A 22,839-nucleotide genomic window follows, 5' to 3' on the forward strand; every position below is an offset into this window, starting at 1 on the left:
CATGCGCAGCATCTGCGACTGGTTCTCGAGTTGCTTCAGGGAAACCAACTCTACGCCAAATTCTCCAAGTGTGAGTTCTGGTTGGAGGAGGTTCAATTTCTGGGTCACATTGTGAATAGTCGGGGTATACACGTTGATCCTGCAAAGATTGAGGCAGTCAAGGGATGGGTTACGCCAAAGAATCCGTCAGAAGTTCGCTCTTTTCTCGGATTAGCTGGTTACTATCGGAGATTCATCGAAGGATTCTCAAAGATTGCCGTACCGCTTACCTCCCTTACTCATAAAGACAAGCCTTTTGTGTGGGGAACCGCGCAGGAAACTGCTTTCCAAACCCTCAAACACATGCTGTGCCATGCACCAGTTCTTACACTGCCGGACGGAAGCGATGACTTCGTTGTCTATTGTGATGCTTCAAACCTTGGACTAGGCTGTGTTCTCATGCAACGAGACAAGGTTATAGCTTACGCATCTCGACAGCTCAAAATCCACGAGAAGAATTATACAACCCATGACCTCGAGCTAGGCGCAGTTGTCTTTGCCTTAAAGATTTGGCGACACTACCTGTATGGTACAAAGTGTACGATCTTCACCGATCACAAGAGCCTACAACATATCTTTAACCAGAGAGAACTCAATATGCGTCAACGCCGATGGGTAGAACTCCTCAACGATTACGACTGTGAGATCCGTTATCACCCAGGCAAGGCGAATGTAGTTGCAGACGCCCTCAGCAGAAGGAATTATGTGATAGGTGTTCGAAACATCCAGGCTCAGTATAACCTCGAAGCTCTCATCCGCGAAGCACAACACGCTTGCTTTAACGAGCGTACGTTGAAGAAAGAACGAATCCATCACGATGGAACTCAACTTGTGAGCAAAGCCAACGGGATATTCTATTATCTGGACCGAATCTGGGTTCCGAGGAGGACAGATTTGCGAAAGATCATCATGAACGAAGCCCACAAATCCCGATATTCCATTCATCCCGGTGCGGACAAAATGTACCAGGACCTTCGCTACAAGTACTGGTGGCCTGGGATGAAAAGGGATATTGCTCTATACGTTGGTAGCTGTTTAACTTGTGCAAGAGTCAAGGCTGAACACCAAAGACCTTCAGGCTTACTCGAACAACCGCCGATACCCGTATGGAAGTGGGAAAGCATAGCTATGGATTTCATAACTAAGCTTCCGACCACGCCATCAGGTCACGACAGTATTTGGGTTATAGTCGACCGTCTAACCAAATCAGCCCACTTCCTGCCAATACGAGAAGACTATAAGGTGGCCAAACTAGCCCAAATCTACACCGACGAGATCATTAAGAATCATGGTACGCCTCGAGACATCATTTCGGATCGCGATGCTCGGTTTACATCGAGATTGTGGGAAACTTTTCAAGCAGCTCTAGGTACGACGCTGAATTTGAGTACCGCATTCCACCCGCAAACCGACGGGCAGACTGAAAGAACGATTCGTACTATTGAAGACATGCTCCGTGCGTGTGTTATTGATTTTGGTGGTAGTTGGAGCAAACACCTACCGTTGGTCGAATTTTCGTACAATAATAGCTATCACTCCAGCATCGAAATGGCACCTTTCGAAGCCTTGTATGGTAGGAGATGTCGCTCGCCTATTGTATGGCACGAGGTCGGTCATTCACAATTGACTGGGCCCGAGATTCTACAAGAAACGACTGACAAGATCCACCAAATAAGGGAAAATTTGGTAAAGGCCCGGGATAGACAAAAGATGTACGCCGATAAACGACGCAGGCCCCGCGAATTTGCAGTTGGCGACTACGTGCTCCTAAAGGTATCACCTTGGAAGGGAGTAGTCCGATTCGGCAAAAGAGGGAAACTTGCGCCTCGATTTGTTGGACCCTTTAAGATTCTGGAAAGGATCGGTAAAGTGGCCTACAAACTCGAATTACCGGAGGAACTCAGCAATGTCCACCCGACTTTCCATATTTCAAACCTTCGAAAATGCGTAGCCGACCACGACGCAATAATACCACTCGACGATCTTCAGGTCAATGAGACGCTACACTTCGTGGAAAAGCCTGTTGAAATCATGGACCGACAGACCAAGCAACTCAGACGCTCTCGCATTCCTATTGTAAAGGTACGGTGGGAAGGCAAACGAGGCGCGGAGTTCACTTGGGAACTCGAAAGTGACATGAAGGCCAAGTACCCGCAGTTATTCAGATAGATCTGAAGCATCACATAGGTAAAATCACACGGCGATGTACGGTTCTCGGCCTAATTTCGGGACGAAATTCCCTAAAGGAGGGGAGACTGTAACACCCCGTGTTTTCCAAAGTCAAAGTCAAGTGTTGACTGTTATTGGGATTAAAGATTTATAAAGGTTAATTTCATTTTAGTTTCATTTTGATTTCCGTATTATTTGGAGTAAGTGTTGTATAATTAAACTAAATCGACCGATAATCGAACTGTGAATCAACGACCGACTGTGAGTGATAGGAAGTAACAACGCAATAAAGCTAATCAAATCAATCATCGAACCCAAGTGTGGGGAATTTTAATGCTTTTATACGTGTGTGTGTGCCTTATGTGTTACTTGTGCATGCTTACTCTTATGTTAAAGTGTGTGGTGAATCAATCAAATCAATCAAGACTCAAAGGTGAATCAAACTCAATGGAAACCGAACCCGAAATGGTTGTAAGGATGCTTGTATGTTAGATATAGTAGTTGGGACTAAAAGTAATTTGATTAGGAAATTCTATCATTCTCAAATCATCGTTCGAAGTCGAAATATCAAAAATCGTCGCAAAACACTCAAAACCAGGCAAGCCGATCGAACAGGGCAACCTGATCGAACAGGCTAGCCGATCGAACAGGCTGTTCGATCGGACAGCTGCTCGATCAGGGATGCTGTTCGATCAGCTGGCCCTTTCCTCTTTTGGAAGCCTATAAATAGGGCTGTCCTTGTCAAACTTTCCACTTTTGGAAAGCTCTGACCGACCAGCCACTCTTCCTCACTAAATCCAAGATTTCTCTCAAACCGGTAAGTATTCCGCTCTAATCCTTGTACGTTTTCGTTCATTAATCGATTCTCCATCTTTCTATCTTTCAAAACTTGGATTTCATCCATGAAATCACCAAGATCTAGGTGTTCTTGAGTGATGTCATCATGGTGTTCTTGGTGTTCATCAAGAACTTCATGTTTCTGACTTCATTCAACTATGAACAAGCTAGATCTAACCGATTTCCACATCAATAACTTAAAATCTTCCAAAGATCTTAACATTTCACGGTGGAAAAAGATTGGAAGATGGGTTTCATCTATCTTTCAACTCTTTTACACTCAAAAAAGGTGAAAACGAGACTTGAACCGATTTACAAATCAACCTAAACAAACACATGGTTCAAGATTCGGGTTTTACCAAGAGATTTCCGATCTCGGGTTGAATGTTAAACTTAGGTTCCAAACCGTCTCTGACCGAGTTTGGGTGATTCTTGCTCGAGTCAGTAGGCTAAGTAAGAACTTCAGTTTTGTGGTTCAACTCGTAGTCAAAATATCCCCAAATCACACCAAGTAACGGGAATAACCAAGTGTTAGGTGATAAGTTAACCAAATCGAGAAGCTGGCCGAACGGCTAGGCTGTTCGATCGAACAGCCCAACCGAACGACTATGCCAGCCGATCGGTTAGGCTAACCGATCGACTAGCACTTAGACCCACTAACTCACAAAGGTGTAGTATTGACGAGGTACTGTTCGATCGACTACGCCACTCGATTGTAAACATTACTGCTCGGATCATGAGATACTATACTTTAAAACACTTAGATTTTTGAAACAATGGAATGTCACCCGATCGAGCATGCTAACCGATCGAGTGACATCTTGCCAAGTCTGCAATGCTAACCGATCGGTTGGGCTAATCGATCGAACGACTGTTCGATCGACCAACTTGAAAGGTAGTACAACCATCATACACAAACACATCCTTCTCATCAAAGGAAGAAACAATCCACTTGAAGGAACCAGCCGATCGAGCCAGCCAACCGATCGAATGGATGTTCGAACGGACTTACAAACCAATCGAACAGCCCACTCGATCGAACTGCTGTCCGATCGAATGGCCTATCCGATCCAGTTTTCCTTTGGTTACTTTTTCCGCGTTACTCATCGTTATGTTATCGAACTATTCAGGCTAACCTATTCTCAGTGCTCCCTTCAATCCACATCAATCACTGTGAGTATACTCGATCCCCTTTTTGCTTTCAGCACTTTTGGGTGTTACATACGTAAACTATCAAAATCACAATCAACACAAACTATTTGAACGCTAACCTATTTGCATGTGCTACTTGACTAAATGATTGCTGTTTATTATGTTTACACGTGGAGTGCTATCTACCTGCTTTAGCAACATAGTACTATAGTTTGGACTCAGCACCCGTTCACACGGGGGTTGCTAAGGACAATTACTTGCATGGATTACGGTGGTAATCATGTATTGCGAACTGTCTCGGACAGTCAACCCGCAGTCGTTGGTATCAATGGTCCCATGTTGATAATTTACATGCATCGTTTTCCCTTGTGTACGTGCTTGGTTATGCGTAAACTATTCGAACTTTATATGCTATATCAAACTTGTGTACTCACCTTTACATTATATGTATTGACTTTTATTTTAACGTATGTGACAGGTGTTTAAGCTACTAGCGTGCTAGGGAAGCGAGGCAATAATAAACTTCTAGGAGTCTGTGTCCTTAGGACAGTGTCCACGTACCTGTTCCAGGGCCATAATTATCTGTAGATCTTGCACTGGCACCTGTAGTCAGTAAGATCCACAGTAGTCGTCTAGGGGTCTTAAAACAACATTTACTTTTGGTTTGTAATAATTAAGAATCCGAGTTGTCGGAACAGTTCCCATATTGTTTAGTTGCTTTCTATGATAACTTGTTATTGTTTGGGACACGGTATGGGACGTGTTATATAACTGAATTGTATGATAGTTGTTGTGGAAACTTCTGAACAATCTGTTTCGCTCAGTGCCGCGCCCCGATGATTCCGCCATCGGTTGGGGTGTGACAGTATAACCCTATGTGGGCGGCACTTAAACATCCATTGGATATATTGATCAGTCGGAAAATGAATCGTAATAGCGATCGAGTGATTACCCTGTTTTGCGGCAGCAATTCGATATTAGTGTGTGTTTTGGGACTGTTTCTGCTTATAACGTACTCTACACAACGAATTTCTTCGTCGAATTAACAACAGAAAGCAAGTCCCAATGTCTGCTATTTATACTGATTTTTGGACAGGCTTACGGACCGTATGGCATTTCCCTTTACGGTCCGTAAGGGATGCAGTCTAATTATATAGGCTAGCTGGGTTCGGGACTAGCTTGCATGACTCAACATGAAAACGAATTTCAAATTGGACAACGTATTTTAAAGATAATTATCACTAGGGTTTAACCCCCCCTGAGTTTTAGGGGCCCTGATCCTTATTCCGATTGTTCTGAAAATTTTAGGGTTAGTGCAGAATTACTTGGGTGTCTCAATTAGGGTTTTCTTATTGACTAATTATCATTCTAATTATTGATTTTAATGAGAGTTGTCACAACTTGTTTCCATTTTACGCGTTACTCAATGTTATGCTATCGAACTACTCAGGCTAACCCTACTCTCAAGCGTTCCCTTCAATCCATCAACTAATCGCTGTGAGTATACTCGAACCCTTTTTGCTTTAGCACTTTTGGGTGTTACATATGTTACTTATTGATGTGTGTAAAATGCAACATATAAATTGCATCAAATGAGGCATAAAACTAACCCTTTTTAAGTACTAATGTTGGAAAAAGTGTGTTTTTGTCTTCCTTTTGTATTTTCAGGATTAAATGAGCTCAAATTAACAAAAGAAGCAAAAAGACAGCTAAATCTAGCATAAATACAAGAAAAGGAACAAAAGTGGATTGCCCGACCCCTCGACAGCATCCTCCCAAGCAAAACAGAGAAGGCAGAAGACTGAACACGCCCCGTGCTCAGCGAGCACGGGGCCGTGCCCAAGAAGCAGCAGAAAAGAAAAACCTGTAGAAGCTTCTATTCTCACCACGGGGGCGTGCCCAAAGTACTGCAGGCGCATTAATTGTAATTGCGAATTACAATTAATGAGGAGAGATAGTGTCAGACGGGCACGGGGCCGTGCCCAGCGGACACGGGGCCGTGCCCAGGCCTCTGTTCAGCCTATAAATAGGAGTGCTTGGATTCATTGCAACTCATCCCTTGGCACACCGCCTCTCTCACACTTCATCCACCACCCACCACTATCACAACACCATCATCCACCACCATCATCCGTTGTCCATCATAGAGTGTGTGAGTCGTCTCGGGATCCAAGATTGATCGTAATAGTTCTTGACAATCAAGGCCATGTTTGCCTAAGTCTCTTACATCACTTGGTGAAGACAAGTGTTTAGTATAATACTTTTTATTTTTAATCTTTTGCACTTTTTATTTGGTTTTGTATTAATGACTTTAATAACTAGTTGCTTATGTTGAAGGTGATTCTTCCTTATCGTTTGTCCATGGTGTCTTGGCATTATTCTACTGTCTATATAAAATAAAAGATTTTCACCATTCATATCTCCACGGTCTATATGGAGGTATGTTGGCTACCTGGTCGGGGGTTAAGGGAACGGTTTGGTAAGGGTCTTGCCCTTGTTCAGCGTTTAGAGGTCCTGCAAGGGACCTGGGTCAAATTTAGTAGGACCTCCTTAAATACCCAAAGGTATTGGATGGCGGGGGTCCAAACTCTTTGACCCCCTCATAAGTTAACTACTATTAATACTATAACCTGGCTATTTAGGACTGTATCCCTGCTGACTCAGACTACTTAGTCGAGGGTAACGTCACCTCCAAAAGAGGGGCCTACCATAATTTGCATTAATAACTTAATTCATTATCTTTCAATAATCCGACCCTTTAGGATTGTATCCTTGCTGACTCAAACTACTGGGTTGAGGGTAACGTCGCCTTCAAAAGAGGGGCCTACTACAGTAACTAAGATAATCTCTTAAACAAGTGCAAAAGTGCGAAAATAATCAAAGGTTATACTAATACACGAGTCGGATCCAAGTGATTCATCTTGTCTATCTGTTTTATTTTTATTTTATTTTTCAGCATTTAGTTAGTTTTATTTTCTTAGTTTAAAAATCTTTTTCTAACATTTTGATTTGATTAGACGTTGAGGATAAACCGGTACTAAAAGCTCTTGTGTCCTTGGACGACCTCGGTATCTTACCAACACTATACTACGTCCACGATGGGTGCACTTGCCCATATGTGTGTTTAGTGTTAGTAAATATCGTGTTTTATAAATTTAAAACTTGGCTAAAAAGTGTAAAAAGAGCTTAAAATATATATCCAAATTATAACACACTTCACGCACATCACTTATCTAAAATCACAATCGAACACACTACTCAATTACTTAAACGCTAACCGTTTGGCATGTATTACGTGACTAAATGAATGCTTGTTGTTATGTTTACACGTGGAATGCTGTCTACCTGCCTTAACGACGTAGTACTATAGTTTGGACTCAGCACCCGTTCACACGGGGGTTGTTAAGGACCATTACTTGCATGGGTTACAGTGGTAATCATGTATTGTGAACTGTCTCGGACAGTCAATCCGCAGTCATTGGTATCGATAGATCCATGTCGATAATTAACATGCTTCGTTTTCCTCTGTGTACGTGCTGGTTATGCGTAAACTATTTCGAACTCTATATGCTATTATCAAACTTGTATGTTCACCTTTACATTTTATGTATTGACTTTATTTTAACGTATGTGGCAGGCAATTAAGATGCTTATCTGCTAGGAAGGCGAGCTTAGAATAAGCGTCTAGAGCATAGTTGTCTGTAGATCTTGCAGATCGAGTCTCTAGAAGCATTTAAACAATTTTTATATTTAAATCTGAGTTGTCGGAACAGAATATTTGACTTGATGTTATCTGTAATAATTTGTTTGCTATTTGAGGTACGGTATGGGACGTATTATATAAATTGAATAGTGATAATAATTGTTATGGAAACTTCTGGACAATCTGTTTCGCTCAGTGCCATGCCCCGATGATTCCGCCATCGGTTGGGGTGTGACGGCTTGGGCCGGGTATTGGTAATCCCAGGCCCGTACCCGATTGTAATTCTTTGTCCCATACCCGGCCCATTACCCGTTGGGTATTTGTCGGGTAATTACCCGTCGGGTATCGGGTATACCTGTTAATTTCATAAAAATACCCGTTGGGACAAATGTGCAATTTTTTATGATTAATAACTTACATATCATATTCAGACCACATATACCAATCTAAATCAAAACGATTACTTAATTAGATAATTGTATCAACACCACCTAATTGCATAAACATCCACATAATAAAGGGTGATAGTTTCCATATCCAATAAACATGCTTAAAAATAAGTTATTTGTTCACTAAGCTCCTGCCAAATACATATTCACATATGACTATAGAAAAGATAATAAGTACATGTACTAAGTTTGTATATATAGAAATCTATAATATGATACTTTCGGATATTATTCGGGTAAATGGGCCGGGTATCGGGCGGGTATCACTAAATCCCATACCCGTACCCGATTTTTTTCTTTTTTTAAGCCCGTACCCGGCCCATACCCATTGGACTTCGGGTATACCCGGCCCGTATGTTTCGGGTTTCGGGTATACCCGTCGGGCTTGGGCTTTTTTGCCATCCCTTGAAATAATATGTTTCTTATGGGCCTGTCCGACATGAACTTAAATATTGGGCCGAAACCGTAAAAATCTAACTACACGAATCTGTTGGCCCATCTACTTTCCGAAATCCGACCACCGAAGAGACGACGGCGACACGGCGGAACCCGGCCGATAAAACCCTATACTTTACACTTACTTTTCAAAATTCAATCCGCTGTTACACGTATTGAAACAGAGAGATATAGGAATAAAAAAACGCATCGGTTGCTTCTTCGTACGAAGCTTGCCAATGGCAGGTGAGTAAAAATCCGTTAATTTCATATCATACCGGTAATTTTTGTTAATGCTTCAATAGATTGAGTGTCTGTATTCGTATTCGTATCGTGTGTAGGTGGACAAACGGATGGAGAAGACAAGGTGTCACTGGAGCTTACAGAAGAAATTATTCAGAGCATGGAAGTAGGCATGGCGTTTCGTGATTATGTAAATATCTATATCTATATCTGAATTTCCTTCGTAGTTGAACGTTCGTGATCACTGCGATTTTGCTGATTATGAATTGTTATAGCGTTGGTGTTTTCAGTTGTTCCGTAATTGATAACCTAATTGAAAGCTATCAGATGTTTAATGTGTAGATTGTAGCTTGATGCCTAAGTTTTGGTTGAAATTTACATATCTGTGTATTCCATATAGTTAATGTGAAGGTGTTTTAGAAAAAAAAAACTAAGTAGAGTTATTGTATGGTAACTCATTTTGCCTGTAGGTTCTATATCTCTAGCAACTGTGTTTAACAGCTAAGTTTGACCTCGTTACTTAAGCTCAGAATGTTGATAACATGTCTGCTCATGTAACTATGCTGGTTTTTGTTTTGTTTTGTTTTGGAAGTGGATTTTGTTTTTAGCATCGAGGGGTACATGTGTAATCGTATATATTGCGGTGTACATCTTTTACGTTGCATCACATGGTGCTGCTAACTGCTAAGTGCTAACATCTCCACTGGATACATTTTCAGCTGATGTGACTTTGGTATTATAACTGAAGTTATATGCTTGGTTTTCTGTATTGTTTTTGTCTGTTGCCTACTGAGACTCAGGTGGAAATGGGTTTGGGCTTTTGAGGTGTATAATATAAGTTGATTTTTGGTCATGAAGTTGCACTTACAATTTTACGTGTCCAGTTAATTGATACAAAATTCTTTTTAATTGCAGACTGGTAGGATAAGTTCAATGGATTTTCACAAGACTTCAAATTTTTTGGTGACTGCTAGTGATGATGAATCCATTCGGCTCTATGATGTGGCTAATGCAACGTATGTGTTTCGTTTGATAGCTATAATTTTCTGGAAAAAAAGTAAAAGCTTCCGTGGCAAGGCAGTAACAGAATGTTATTTTTTGTTCCTGTTATTTTTGGACTAGTGATTATTCATATTATCAGATTATGTGTCCAATTGATGCAGTTTTAGTCTTTTAGGTTTTTAAAGGTTGGAGCACATGTAAGATTTCCATGTAGTTGTCTGATTTTTCTCCAGGTAGAAACTAAAAAGAATGCAATTTTATTAACTATTTTTCTAGAGATTATCATGGGATAGAAAGAGCATTCTAGAATAGTTTGGTGCAAATTTGTATTTAGTTGTGAACGAATCTTGAGGTTGGACTTTGGAGGCACTCTTACACAAATACATGATCTTAAGCAAAATACATTAACTAACAAATCTAATTACTCATTTATGTTTCACATTAACTAACAAATCTATTTACTCATTTATGTTATCATTTAGTACAAACAACTTGTAACAGCATGTTGACTTTTTGACCTATATTAGTATGATAAGGAGAAAAAGGGCATCCATGGGGGATCATATTACTTGATTACTAGCTTACTGCTGCGGTTGTGTATCTTATAATTAGTGAACTTATATGTATAATTGTAAATAGTCTTAGTATCCAGTTGCTGATGCTGGAATTTCTTATTTGCAGATGTTTGAAGACAATTAATAGCAAAAAGTATGGGATTGACTTGGTGTCCTTCACTTCACATCCCACAACTGTTATATACTCCTCTAAAAATGGATGGGACGGTTCGTATAACATAACAATGTTGCATGTGTGCATTTAATTAGTCTTTATCCTTATTATTGTCATAATGCAGAATCTCTGCGGCTTCTCTCATTGCATGACAACAAATACTTGCGCTACTTTAGAGGTCATCATGACAGGTAGGGTTGGGTCCCACATCATAGGCCATTTTACGCGATGCAGTTATAGTACTAAATTAACTGGTCAACATTTTGTGTTACTGATTTTGCTAGGGTTGTCTCCCTTAGTTTGTGTGCACGAGCAGAACATTTTATCTCTGGCTCTCTTGATAGAACTGTTCTGCTTTGGGATCAAAGAGCGGATAAATGTCAGGTTGTTTTCTAGATTCTAGAACATGTATGTGCGTGTATGTATGCATGTAGATTCTATGAAGCCAGCTAATTGTTTTTGGATATAGGGACTTTTACGTGTACAAGGAAGACCGGCAACAGCTTATGATGATCAAGGGCTTATCTTTGCAGTTGCGTTTGGAGGATCGATAAGGATGTTTGATTCACGTAATTATGAAAAGGTTATTAGCTTAAATCCATAAAAATACTTTATTATGTATATATATATATATATTTTAATAAATTTTAACCAAACATTAAATTCCTCAAGTTTGATCTCTTGAAGGGTCCTTTTGAAATATTTTCCGTTGGTGGAGATGTGTCGGATGCAAATGTTGTCAAATTCAGTAATGATGGTAGACTTATGTTGTTGACAACTAAGGATGGGCATGTTCATGTACTTGATTCCTTTCGTGGTACACTTGTGAGTATTTTAAAATGCTTTGACTTGTCAACAACGATTTCAGTTCATACATAGAAATGTTTAAGGCCCGTTTTGTACTTTTTGTGCAGCTTGGCACATATAATGTAAAGCCAGTTTCGAGTAATTCGACTTTGGAGGCCTCTTTTAGTCCCGAAGGAATGTTTGTTATATCAGGTAAAATACGAAGATTGTGGTGTATAATGGATTCACAAAGACAATACAATAGAGGAACAAAATGACACCTTAATATAGTTTTAAGCTTGCGGGCTCTAATCCGAATGTCATTTTGCAGGTTCAGGTGATGGTAGCGTTTATGCTTGGAACATTCGTAGTGGCAAAGAAGTACGGTTAACCAATTTGTCTAAACTGCACACCAAAATCCAAATAAATAAAAATAAAATAATTTTGAAAATTTTACAATAAAAGTGGTTATTTTGGAAGTAAAACCTAGCGTGATGGTCACAAACTTACAGTCTTATTTCACTCTTACTAACATGTATTTACATGATTCTGGCTGCTTAAGTTTTTATAAAAAGAAAACATTTGTTCTAACATGTAGAAGTTAGAATTCAATAGCTAGAGGTGACATTTTGACCTGTATACTTATGAATGCCTGAATGGATCACATTTTTTTTTTTTTTGGTTTAGCTAAAAGGGGAACAAGTCAAATAGGTCGAACTTGATGCAAGTCGCCCAAACTTTATTTTAAAAGCACAAAACCTCTTAATTCGATTTTACATAAAGATTAAAGAGTACGATTATAATTAATTCATTATTCGTTATTTGTATAACTTATTTAAAGGCAGAAGTTTCTTTGTGTCCCAACCTGACCTGTTAGGACCTTACTAAACATGACTTGTTTAGTTCTGAACCCGGGTTGACCCTCCCGTCTTACCATTTCTGTCAATAACAACAAGGACCATCCCATGTTTTTGACACCCATTTTGTTTTGACTCAATATCAATAATATTTGAGCTGTGGAATTTTCTTTTCTTGATCTTCCCGACTTAGGATTCGGACATAAGACTTTATTTTTACTGTCTTTTCAGGTGGGTAGTTGGTTGAGCAATGAAAACGAAACCCCTGTCATAAAATGGGCTCCAGGCAGTCTCATGTTTGTTACCGGTTCTTCTGAATTGTCGTTTTGGATCCCGGATTTGTCTAAACTGGCAGCATATGTTGGAAGAAAGTAGAAAATACGGAAGTCTTCAGAAACAGGTACCACCATTACAGTCTCAAAATTCTGCCAACATACTGGATAAAACAATGATGTTAGTTAACCTGTTACCAAAATATTTATCTTTATAATCAGATTATGTACATTAGTTATTAGTTATTTACAATATAAAATAACAAGAAAAATGTTAATGGCTTGGCCCAACCCGACCCGACCCAACCCAACCAATATGGACCTATATAAGAAAGATAACTGCACTTGATGTTAGACAAATTTTTGTATATGGCTTGGGCCGCTGGCCCGGCCCAACTTATTTGGACCCATATGAGACGTACATAATTTTGTTTTGAACGTACTGCACTTGATGTTTTTGAAGCTTACGTAAGGTAGACAAGTTGAAAGTAGAAAAGGCAGAAAGGAGTTGTACATACAGCATACTTGATCTACCTTTAAGTTTATATGAGAATGGCAACTTGTTTACACGACATTACATGAAAAAGGTTTCAATGGTGATGCCATATGTTTTCTAGTATATGTCTTATTGCATTCATTAACTACTTGTACCCTCACAAACCCTCAAAAGTACTTCTCCAACACCCCACCCACCTAACCCAAAAACATTGCCCATTTGTTCATTTTCACTAAATAACGTCATAAAATATTTTAAATTCATATAAAAGTATTTATACTCAAAGAAATTTAACTATAAACCCCAAACTTCACCATCTCCAACGATGTGGTGGGTTGCCGGAGTTCTTCAAATACAACTGCATTGTGTGATGACGGTGAGGAAACGTTTCGTACATTATCTCACTATAATAATCATCATCATAATATATACTACATTATCTCAGTTGTAACATATAAAAGTTACATTACTTGATAACAATTTGTTGTACTTATGGTCACGAAGATCACATAGTTTACTGTAATTTGATAGGCTTAAGAAAAATCATTCTTTACTATACTTTGATGTATTACCCGGCCTCTACTGTTAATTTGTGGATAACTTTAGCAATGGATCACACAACTAATGTACTGTACTTTGATACGTTTAAGAAGGAAAGTGATATTTATATAACAAATGAGTTGTAAACTTGTAATAGTTTCCTTGTTGCTATTTTACGACTGAATGTGCACACGTATCTTCAATCAGGCAATCAGCAACAGGTAATCCATCACTAACCCAACAGATTCATACCACAAATTCCGCCAAAAGTAGAGATGGATTTGTATGCGCCTTAAAATGAAGGATAATGTTCGACCGTCACTAAAGTCCGTCACTTCCCCTTGTGTAGCAGTGTCAGGAATGTATAATTTTCTTACATTAATATCTCGGGTAGCGGATCTCATCTAATACCATACCTGTCTCACGCCTCTAAAAATTTGTAAAACTAAATACTAATCTCATATCGGTGACATATCCAAACCTATCCTGAGTGTTTAGGGCTTGCCGGTCGAGTTTGGGTATGTTTGGCATCCTCTAATTATATTGTGTATGTCAGAAAAAAACATACGCATATATACATACAGATACATACATTATGTATATGGATAATAATTATAATATAAAATGAAAATAACGGCCGTAAGAAAAGAGAGAAAGAAAGAAAAAACATTCCAAGGAATGATGATTTTAGGTGACAGACAGGGTTTTTTTTTTTTTTTCTTTTTTTTTCTTTTTTTTTTTTTTTTTTTTGTAAGGCGTTGCGATTACAATTTTCAAGACAATTCGAAATCATTAGCTTCCGTTGCCATATCTTTTCATCCCCTAACTTACGCTCTGTGTGCGTAGGATTCCCCTGCCATTGGGTCCCATCTAGAATATCTGTCTCACCCCTTCCCCACGCTCCGCCGTCCACCCAACCATAAACTTAAAACATATAATCTTGATTATCTAATACGTCACAAATCCAACCGTATTATTGTATGTGTTTATACAATGTACCAAAACGGTTAGGCAAAGTTCAAGCATTTTCGGGGTACCCACTGGATAAACGGAGTACTCCGAGAGTAACCTGAGTCCACCACTAATTCCGGGCAGTGGCGGATCCAGCTAGTTTTTTCACTGGGTTCCTTTTTCAAATCATACAAGGTTTACACTACAAAAAAACGTTTTTTTTTCCAAATCATACAAGGTTTACACTACAAAAAAACGTTTTTTTCCAAATCGACTGGGTTCCTGGGAACCCGTAAATAGCCTCTAAATCCGCCCCTGATTCCGGGGAAAACCTACTAACCCATCCGCCCGTAGTCACGACGGTGAAATTATCAGTAAAGCCCATTTGACTCAAAAATCCAACCCAGGTTTTCATGGGTCTCCTATCATTGCCCACCGGTGCCTCACTCTGCACCAAGTAGGAATTGAACCTGCATCTCTCAAAAGAAATGTAAGCCTTCCACAACTTGATCTAGAGATCGTTGGCGCATAATCTATATTTCACCATAAAACGGAGGGTTTAGTTAAAAATTCCTCGGTTAAGTAAGTCCGTTGGTAATCCACCAGTCATACTTTATCGGAAAACATGACACGGGTAAATCCTATAGTTTAAAAAGAAAATGATTAGGGCTCGTTTGGTTTACGAAAAGATTTTGTAGGAGTTAGAATTCAAGAAAGGAATTGTAATGAATTTCTTTGTATTTTTATATCATGTTTGGTTTGTAAATTTATAAAGGAGATGAAATGTTAAAAAATTAACTGACATAAATATCTTTGATAAAACCTTTTTTCCAAATAATTCAAGTTGGTATATATTCGGATGAAGATTTACTTAAAGTTGTGAAAGTTATTTGGTAATTCTCTTTAGAGTAAATTGCAATTTTACCCCTTGGGGTTTAGGGTGATTGGCACCCTTACCCCCCTAACAAAATAATTGCAATTTTACTCCCCAACGTTTGCTGTTATGTCGCAACCTTACCCTCCGGCTTCAAATTTATTGACTTTTCTGTTAACTATTATTTGAAATGACTATAATGCCCTTCAATTATTATTAATAACCTTTTGGTCAAAAAAAAAATTAAAAAAAAAAATAGAATCCTTTCTTCTCCACTTCCAAAATAGCAGATCTGTTATGTTCCATTCACCCCTTTCTTCTCCAATTATTATTAATAACCTTTTGGATTTGATTGTGTGTGTAATTAACAGATCTGTTATGTCCCAGTCTCCGTTCACCCCTTTCTTCTCCAAACCCAAAATCTGAAACCCTAACCCTAACTCTACTGAATCGCCAAATTATCATCCGATTTCGGTTCCAAAATCTCAGTGCGGTGACAGTGCGGTGGTGGTGGGTAAGTGGAGAAGAACGATTGATGATGGAGGTGACAGTGCGGTGGTGCGGTGGAAGGAGAACGGAGGTGAAGGTGAATAGTAGATGCGATGATGTTGATATGAAGGTGGTGATGATGTTACGCAGCAGCAGAGGAGGTTGACGGTGACCGGAGGTTAGTGATGGTGTAGTGATAAGTGATGATCTGTCCATTTAACATCATGTATCGTGCAAGCCGGTTCTTTCTTATAGTGAACCTATGGCAATGTGTTTGTGCACCTCTTTATAAGGTCACCTTCCCTAAATGGCAAATTATTTTAAGATTGTTGTGAAATTAGGGAGATCATTGAATGGCAAATTATTTTATGGGTGGCTGGAGGTGGTTGAGGGTGGTGGCTGGAGGTGGCAGTGGTGGTTGTGATGGTGAATGGCGAATGGCGGAGGCAGTGGTGGCAGGGGGTAATATCACAGAATGAACAAAACACAGGAGGTAATATGAAAGGACATTATAGTCATTTCAAGTTATAGTCAACAGATAAGTCAATAAATTTGAAGCCGGAAGGTAAGGTTGCGACATAACAGCAAACGTTGGGGTAAAATTGCAATTATTTTGTTAGAGGAGGGGTAAGGATGCCAATCACCCTAAATCCCATGGGGTAAAATTGCAGTTTACTCTTCTATTTATAACAATTCACATATATAAATCACTGTAGCAAAGTGATTTGCTTTTCTTTTTCTTGTTTTTTTTTTTATTTTTAGTACGTGTCAGTATAGATCTAATTTGGTTTACATTTCGATGTAAATAGTTTACGTTTTGTCATATTTGAAAACGAGTTGGGTCAAACATACATAATACGTTTTTACTAGGCGGTATATATGTTCGAGTTACTTTATGTTTCAACGTTCTTTAACGCACAGTACCATTCTTTAACTTAAAAAACACTATTTTCTTATGTGTTTTTTTTTTAAAAATATGTTTCTGTATAAATCTAAGTTGGTTTACGTTTTGACGTAATTTTTTCTTGGAAATGAGTCAAGTAGGTTAAATATAGTACGTTTCCGTGCTTATTTTTATGTATGTTTTTTGGTTGGTCTACGTTTTGACATAAGTTTCGTTCGGAAAAGAGTCGAATCAAATATTTGACGGTAAATTCGAGTTACTTTAAGTTTTGACGTCATCGCAACGCGACGGGTCAAAATTCTAGTTATATAACATTTCAATGGAAAGTTTGAAATTCCATTGAAGGAATAAGGGAACCATATATAAGTATAATGAGTGAACCAATTTTGATAATCTTTTAAATTAAACCGGTTTTATTGTTTGCTTCGATATTTTGTTAAATCTTAATTTTTTTTAATCAAACAAAGCTTTGGTTTAAAAGAAATGACAATGACATTGGGAAATTAAACAATCATGATTAATACTTCAAGTCATTGGCTCATAATTACATGCATATGCATGTGTTTGCAAAGTTTCCTAGAAGGAAGTTTATTTATTTATTTATTTTTCAAATCTTAATTTTTATTTCATTCCAAACATCAGGGCAAATTACATAAGGATAGCAGGTAGAAGAGCAACAAACTGCGCCGCCATCCCTTTCTGAATAGAAAACCATAATCTACTAAAAACAAAGCCCCGCCCCTGAGGGGTCGAAAAATTGTTATGGACCACACGATAAACTCTAGACAAAAACCGAACTGCCTCCGGCGCCAAAGAGCCGAACGTGCCAAACGCCAGGGGGACAAAGGCATGCTGATTAGCCGAAGTTTATTAGAATTATAAAAATCATGATCTTGATTTCAGTTGGTTATTAAAGGAACTAAAAAAATGTTTTAGAAATTTTGTTTTTGAATTGAACATACATTTTTTTTAAACAACTAATTTCTTTAATCCCCTGTTGTCTATGTGACTTGAACCCAAGACCTTCCCCTTCTCAACCTAGGTGTTTTTAAAGACTTTGCCTTTGCCAATGGACCACCAACCCATTGGTTACATGCATTATTAATATCAAAATCAAGATGGTATAGTCCAGTTGGTCAAAGGATTTTCCACTAAGTGGTTTTCTACTGTGGAGGTCTTAGTTTCGATTCCTACTAAGTGCAAATTATGTAAATATGGAAGAACACCTCTGGGAGAGATTCGAACTTGAGATGAGGGGTTTAAACAACATATTTTGGTCCTTTGGAGCAAGTTGAAAATCCAGTTGATATGCCGTTAAAAAAATATTAATGTCCACACATTATTTAAACTATTATAGTTTGTTATATATATTTTTTGGTTTTTAAAAATGTATTTTATTTTACCAGGATCTCTTTCTCTATCTCTCTTTAACACACACTAGAAGAGCGACCACACGATATAATAGAGAACACAACATACTAACAAAAACACTGGTAAAGCGCTTGAATAATATATTGAAGGATTATCATATAGATTTGAAGGTTTAATAAAATTTTATAAAATATAGTAAATACGAAATCATATAAAATAAAATTGATTTGTATTTCTAAAGGAATTTCATTATTAACTGTAATAACTACAAAATTGAAGTTGTAGTATCACATAATTGATGTGTGTGTAAAACATAATTCAGGTAGTCAGATTCATAATAGATATATTTTGCCCTTTAAACTCTTAAAAGTTAGTGTATAAAGACAATCCCTTTCTCCTCAATTGTTTATGATATAGTATATGGTGGTAATTTTGTGCAAAGGTGGTAACTTTGAGCCCGAAGTATATGATCTATACACACATACACACACGTGTGTATAAAAAATTATTACAACAAAAATCAGACCTGAAATGTTGATGCACATTCTAAGGCCACTGGGGTGGATTAGTTTTTCTCCGTGATGGATAAACTCAACGCGTGAAGAATAGGAAAATACCACCGCCACCCCTATAGTTTAACGCGTGGATATTAAATCGCGTTAACAATTTGACGCATGATGATATAAGTGTTGTGAGAGAAATTGTTGGTTGGGGGGAAATTGTTGGGTGTGGTGGTGAGTGATGAGATGTAATAATGGTTGATGTCATGACGGAACTTGATTAGATGTTGTGAGTGATAAATAGGTGGTGAGTGATGACCACCCCTACCCCCTAATGCTCAGTTGCACCGTTATATACATGTGTATCAAAATCCATTACAAAATGCATCAAATTGAAAAAAAATGGATGTACCATTGTAACGGGCCGTTATACATAACTCTGTAATTGATTAGATGTATCATTATGTGTTTCTACATCAAAATTTATGACAAAACTACATCATACTTATTACCTAGGAAGTGGATGCACCGTTAAAATAGATTAGATACGTAGTTATACACGTGGATTGAAACTTATTATATGAAACATATATCAAAACTGGAAGGTAAATAATAAGTAACGGCTTAGAAACAAGCTAGTGTATTAGACCAAGGGGTATGGGGGCCGGCGCCGGTCCCCCACACCGCCCCCTTGGCTTGTGATGTTAAAACCGGCGTGCTGAAGATGGGGAAGACGAGCCTCCATCTCTCTCTCTCTTCTTTCTCTGTCCTATCTCTCCCTTTCTCTCTCTAAAAAACAAATGACTTATATTTTACCCTTAGATTTTTTTAAATAGTTTACCTTTACCACCACCAACGTTTTTTAGCATTAGGTAAACAATTGACATGACGCTATTTAATTGAGTGATTTGGGAGCTTAGTTATTCCAAGTGTTTAACCACTCCCTTCACCCTTAGATTATAAAGGTTTTCGGATAAGCATTTGTCTTTCTAAGAGTTATCTTTCTATACTAATAAACAAAAATCCTTTTTCGACACGTGTCATTCTCTGGTAATTTCTCACCCTTATTTTCTTATTTATCTCTTTTATTAAATAATAATAATGATAATATTAAACATCAATTTAACTAAATCTATTTATCTCTTTTGTTTAATTGATTTCTTTTTTTAACTCTAAAGTTTCAATCTTATTAAACATCAATTTAACTAAATCTATTTATCTCTTTTGTTTAATTGATTTCTTTTTTAACTCTAAAGTTTCAATCTTTGGCAATTTAAGTCTAAAGTTTCAATCTTTGATATTTTAACCCCTTTGATTAATTTGATTTTTCACTTCTAATTCAAAAGTTCTCATCTTTTACAATTTAACCCCTTTAATTTTTTTACTTTCAATCCAAAACTTTTCATCTTTTGCAATTTAATCTCAACATTTTTTATACTTTCAACTTTAGTCTCTTATATACTTTTCATCTTTCATAAGTTCTCCATTTAACGTGTCGTTCTAAATTTCTGACTTAACACGCCGCAACGTGCGTGTGGGTTCAATGTTTTTTCATTTATTTTTTTTCCTGTTTGACATGTCTATCGCACCGCGTCTATTTTTCCCCATTTGATAGGTCTGTCGCAATGTGCGAGTCAGAGATCGACTTAGTTATTTTTTTCTCGGTTTTACACACAGGCCCGTGTCATGTGAGAAACATTTGCTTTTCATCTAACATGATATATAACTATTTAATCTCCCGCCGCATTGCGGCGGGTGGTAAATCTAGTACTTTAATAATATAAAAACGAGTGTAAAAATTGCCTTCCAAAAAATATAAATAAAAAGAAAAAAAAAACTATCTTTTGTATTTAGATTTAATTGAAAAGTGAAAGATGAATTTGTGTTTCCTTTATTCTTTCACACGTATTATCATTCCATTAGTTATGATCTTAGATATTTGTCATATAATTAATTTTTACAAATTAGATTTTTTTAACGATCAACAAAAAGTCCGATCACCCGAATAAATTCAATGGTAAAAGGCCACTTACGTCCGTGAAACAGACAACACTAGTGATCCGGCCTGCCATCATTCTTAAGAAAACCCATCCTCTGAAGACCAGTATGATAAAATCTTTGATTCAATCCAGGTCAATTTTACTCAGGCTAGACTTTAACCCATGATCTTTACTTTGGAAGATCATGAGACTGTCAATGCGCCAAAAGTTCAATGGAAAATTTTAACAATTAAATTGATGTAACCAATGTTTATAAAAACTCTTTTACACTTTCTTAAAGTATACTTATATAAATTCTTTTATGTTTTCTTAAAAGATAAATGTGCGTGTATTTTGCTCTTGTTGTAAAGGGATAACCTAGTTGTGGTGGTTGTTATTATTATTATTTTCTAGCTATAAATATTTTATACTTTTTAGAGCATCCACAACGCGGGCTCTAGTGTGTTTCTTACAGTGGCGGATCTAGGATTCCGACCAAGCGGGAACGTTTTATAAATAGGCGGTAACGAAATCGAAAAAACGTCAAATTTTTTCAAAATTTACACTAAAAATGTCAAAAATTTTCCGACCAAGCGGTAGCGGAGGCTACCCCTTGAATCAAGGTAGATCCGCCCCTGGTTTCTTAGTTTGCGTGGAGGAGATCGATAATAGGAGATAGTGACTGATGTGGATGAGAGAGGAAGGAGAGGTGTTCGTGTTAAGAACACCCTCGAATGGGTTCTGTAAGTAAGTAGGGAATGAGAGGCGTTCATGTTCAAGAACGTCCTCAAATGGGATCAACGTTCGAGGGTGTTTTCAAGGACAATTCGGGCAACGATGTTGTGTAACATTGTTTAAAGTTAGTGATCGATTCGCTATGCCAGAATATTATCAATATTGTCATTCCTAAACAATTGTTTACTTCAAATAATTATGTTTTCTCTTGATCTGTCAATTCAGTTTATTATTTATCTATCTATTCAAAATGTGAAATTATACATAAAATTGTATAGTTATTCAATCAATGTTTTATTAGCCTTTTATGATATTATTATTTTTATGAAAGAGAGAGAGAGATATATAAAATCTTGATGATTTTGAGTGAAGAGATACGGGAAGTGAAAACTACACATCAAGGAGATGATTACCCTTAAGAAAAGGGGTAGCATACATCAGCAACACTATATCCTACAGTACACTGCTCCTACTTAATTAGGGTTTATCTCATTGTTTGATTCCAACCGTTGGATGTATCAATGACACATGAAAAGCTCCTCTTATCCAACGGCCCAGTTGTAATATAAAGAAACCCTAATGAGGTAAAGCTTTTAGGGTTAGAGAGAGTACAAATTTTCTTGATCCCTGCTGCCAAAATCCAATTTCATCAATACTTAAAAGACTTGACTGACAATCAATTACACACAAATTCTTCAACTTTACCCATGTCATGCATCTGCCTCCTTTGTCCTACAGAAAGAGAGATCATCAACAACAAGAGCCACCTAGTGTGGATGGATATATCATGTATGTATGTATGTATTCTAGAGAGAGAGAGATATCAATGCATACAAATGCATGAAAATGAAAGGGAAACTACTCATGATGGTAGCATCAATATCAAATAAATAACCCAAATCATAAAAGCTGAAGTTGAGAGTGAGAGAGAGAGAGAGAGAATTGTTGGAAAATGGGGAATGAAACTGCAACAGAAAGCATTCAAGTGATGAAATTAATATTTCCTTTTTCTTGAATAAAAGTTGTACATCAATGCAAGAAAGAGATGATATATTATTTTACAGTAAAGCGTATTAATGAAATTTCTATTTATGTTTTCATCCCATTTTGCCGGTTAATTAACTTGTAATTCTCTCAAAATAACCTAAAACTAGTTTCATGTTTGAATCCCATATTTGGAGATGCAGTTTAGTTGTAAGTTATCGTATGTACAATATAATATGTTCATGATTATTAAACGATGTGGGCTTCGAAGAAAGACATTGATTAATAGTTTCTTGGTAAAACAAACAACAAAAAGAATAAATATAAGTAATTACCAAGTATA

General features: G+C 37.5%; 1 protein-coding gene across 1 annotated transcript; it reads left to right on the plus strand.

Annotated features, from left to right (window-relative positions):
* Positions 1-8,808: 8,808 nt before the first annotated feature.
* On the plus strand, positions 8,809-12,912 carry LOC110908995 (protein ANTHESIS POMOTING FACTOR 1). Its single transcript, XM_022153999.2, has 11 exons — positions 8,809-9,030; positions 9,126-9,217; positions 9,943-10,043; positions 10,711-10,811; positions 10,883-10,949; positions 11,043-11,142; positions 11,228-11,341; positions 11,446-11,583; positions 11,673-11,757; positions 11,876-11,925; positions 12,633-12,912. Exons 1-11 carry the CDS (start codon positions 9,024-9,026, stop codon positions 12,774-12,776), a joined length of 999 nt encoding a protein of 332 aa, XP_022009691.1. The 5' UTR covers positions 8,809-9,023; the 3' UTR covers positions 12,777-12,912.
* The last annotated feature ends 9,927 nt before the right edge of the window (positions 12,913-22,839 follow it).

This window comes from Helianthus annuus, chromosome 14 (genome assembly GCF_002127325.2).
Source record: "Helianthus annuus cultivar XRQ/B chromosome 14, HanXRQr2.0-SUNRISE, whole genome shotgun sequence".
Classification (NCBI taxonomy): domain Eukaryota; kingdom Viridiplantae; phylum Streptophyta; class Magnoliopsida; order Asterales; family Asteraceae; genus Helianthus; species Helianthus annuus.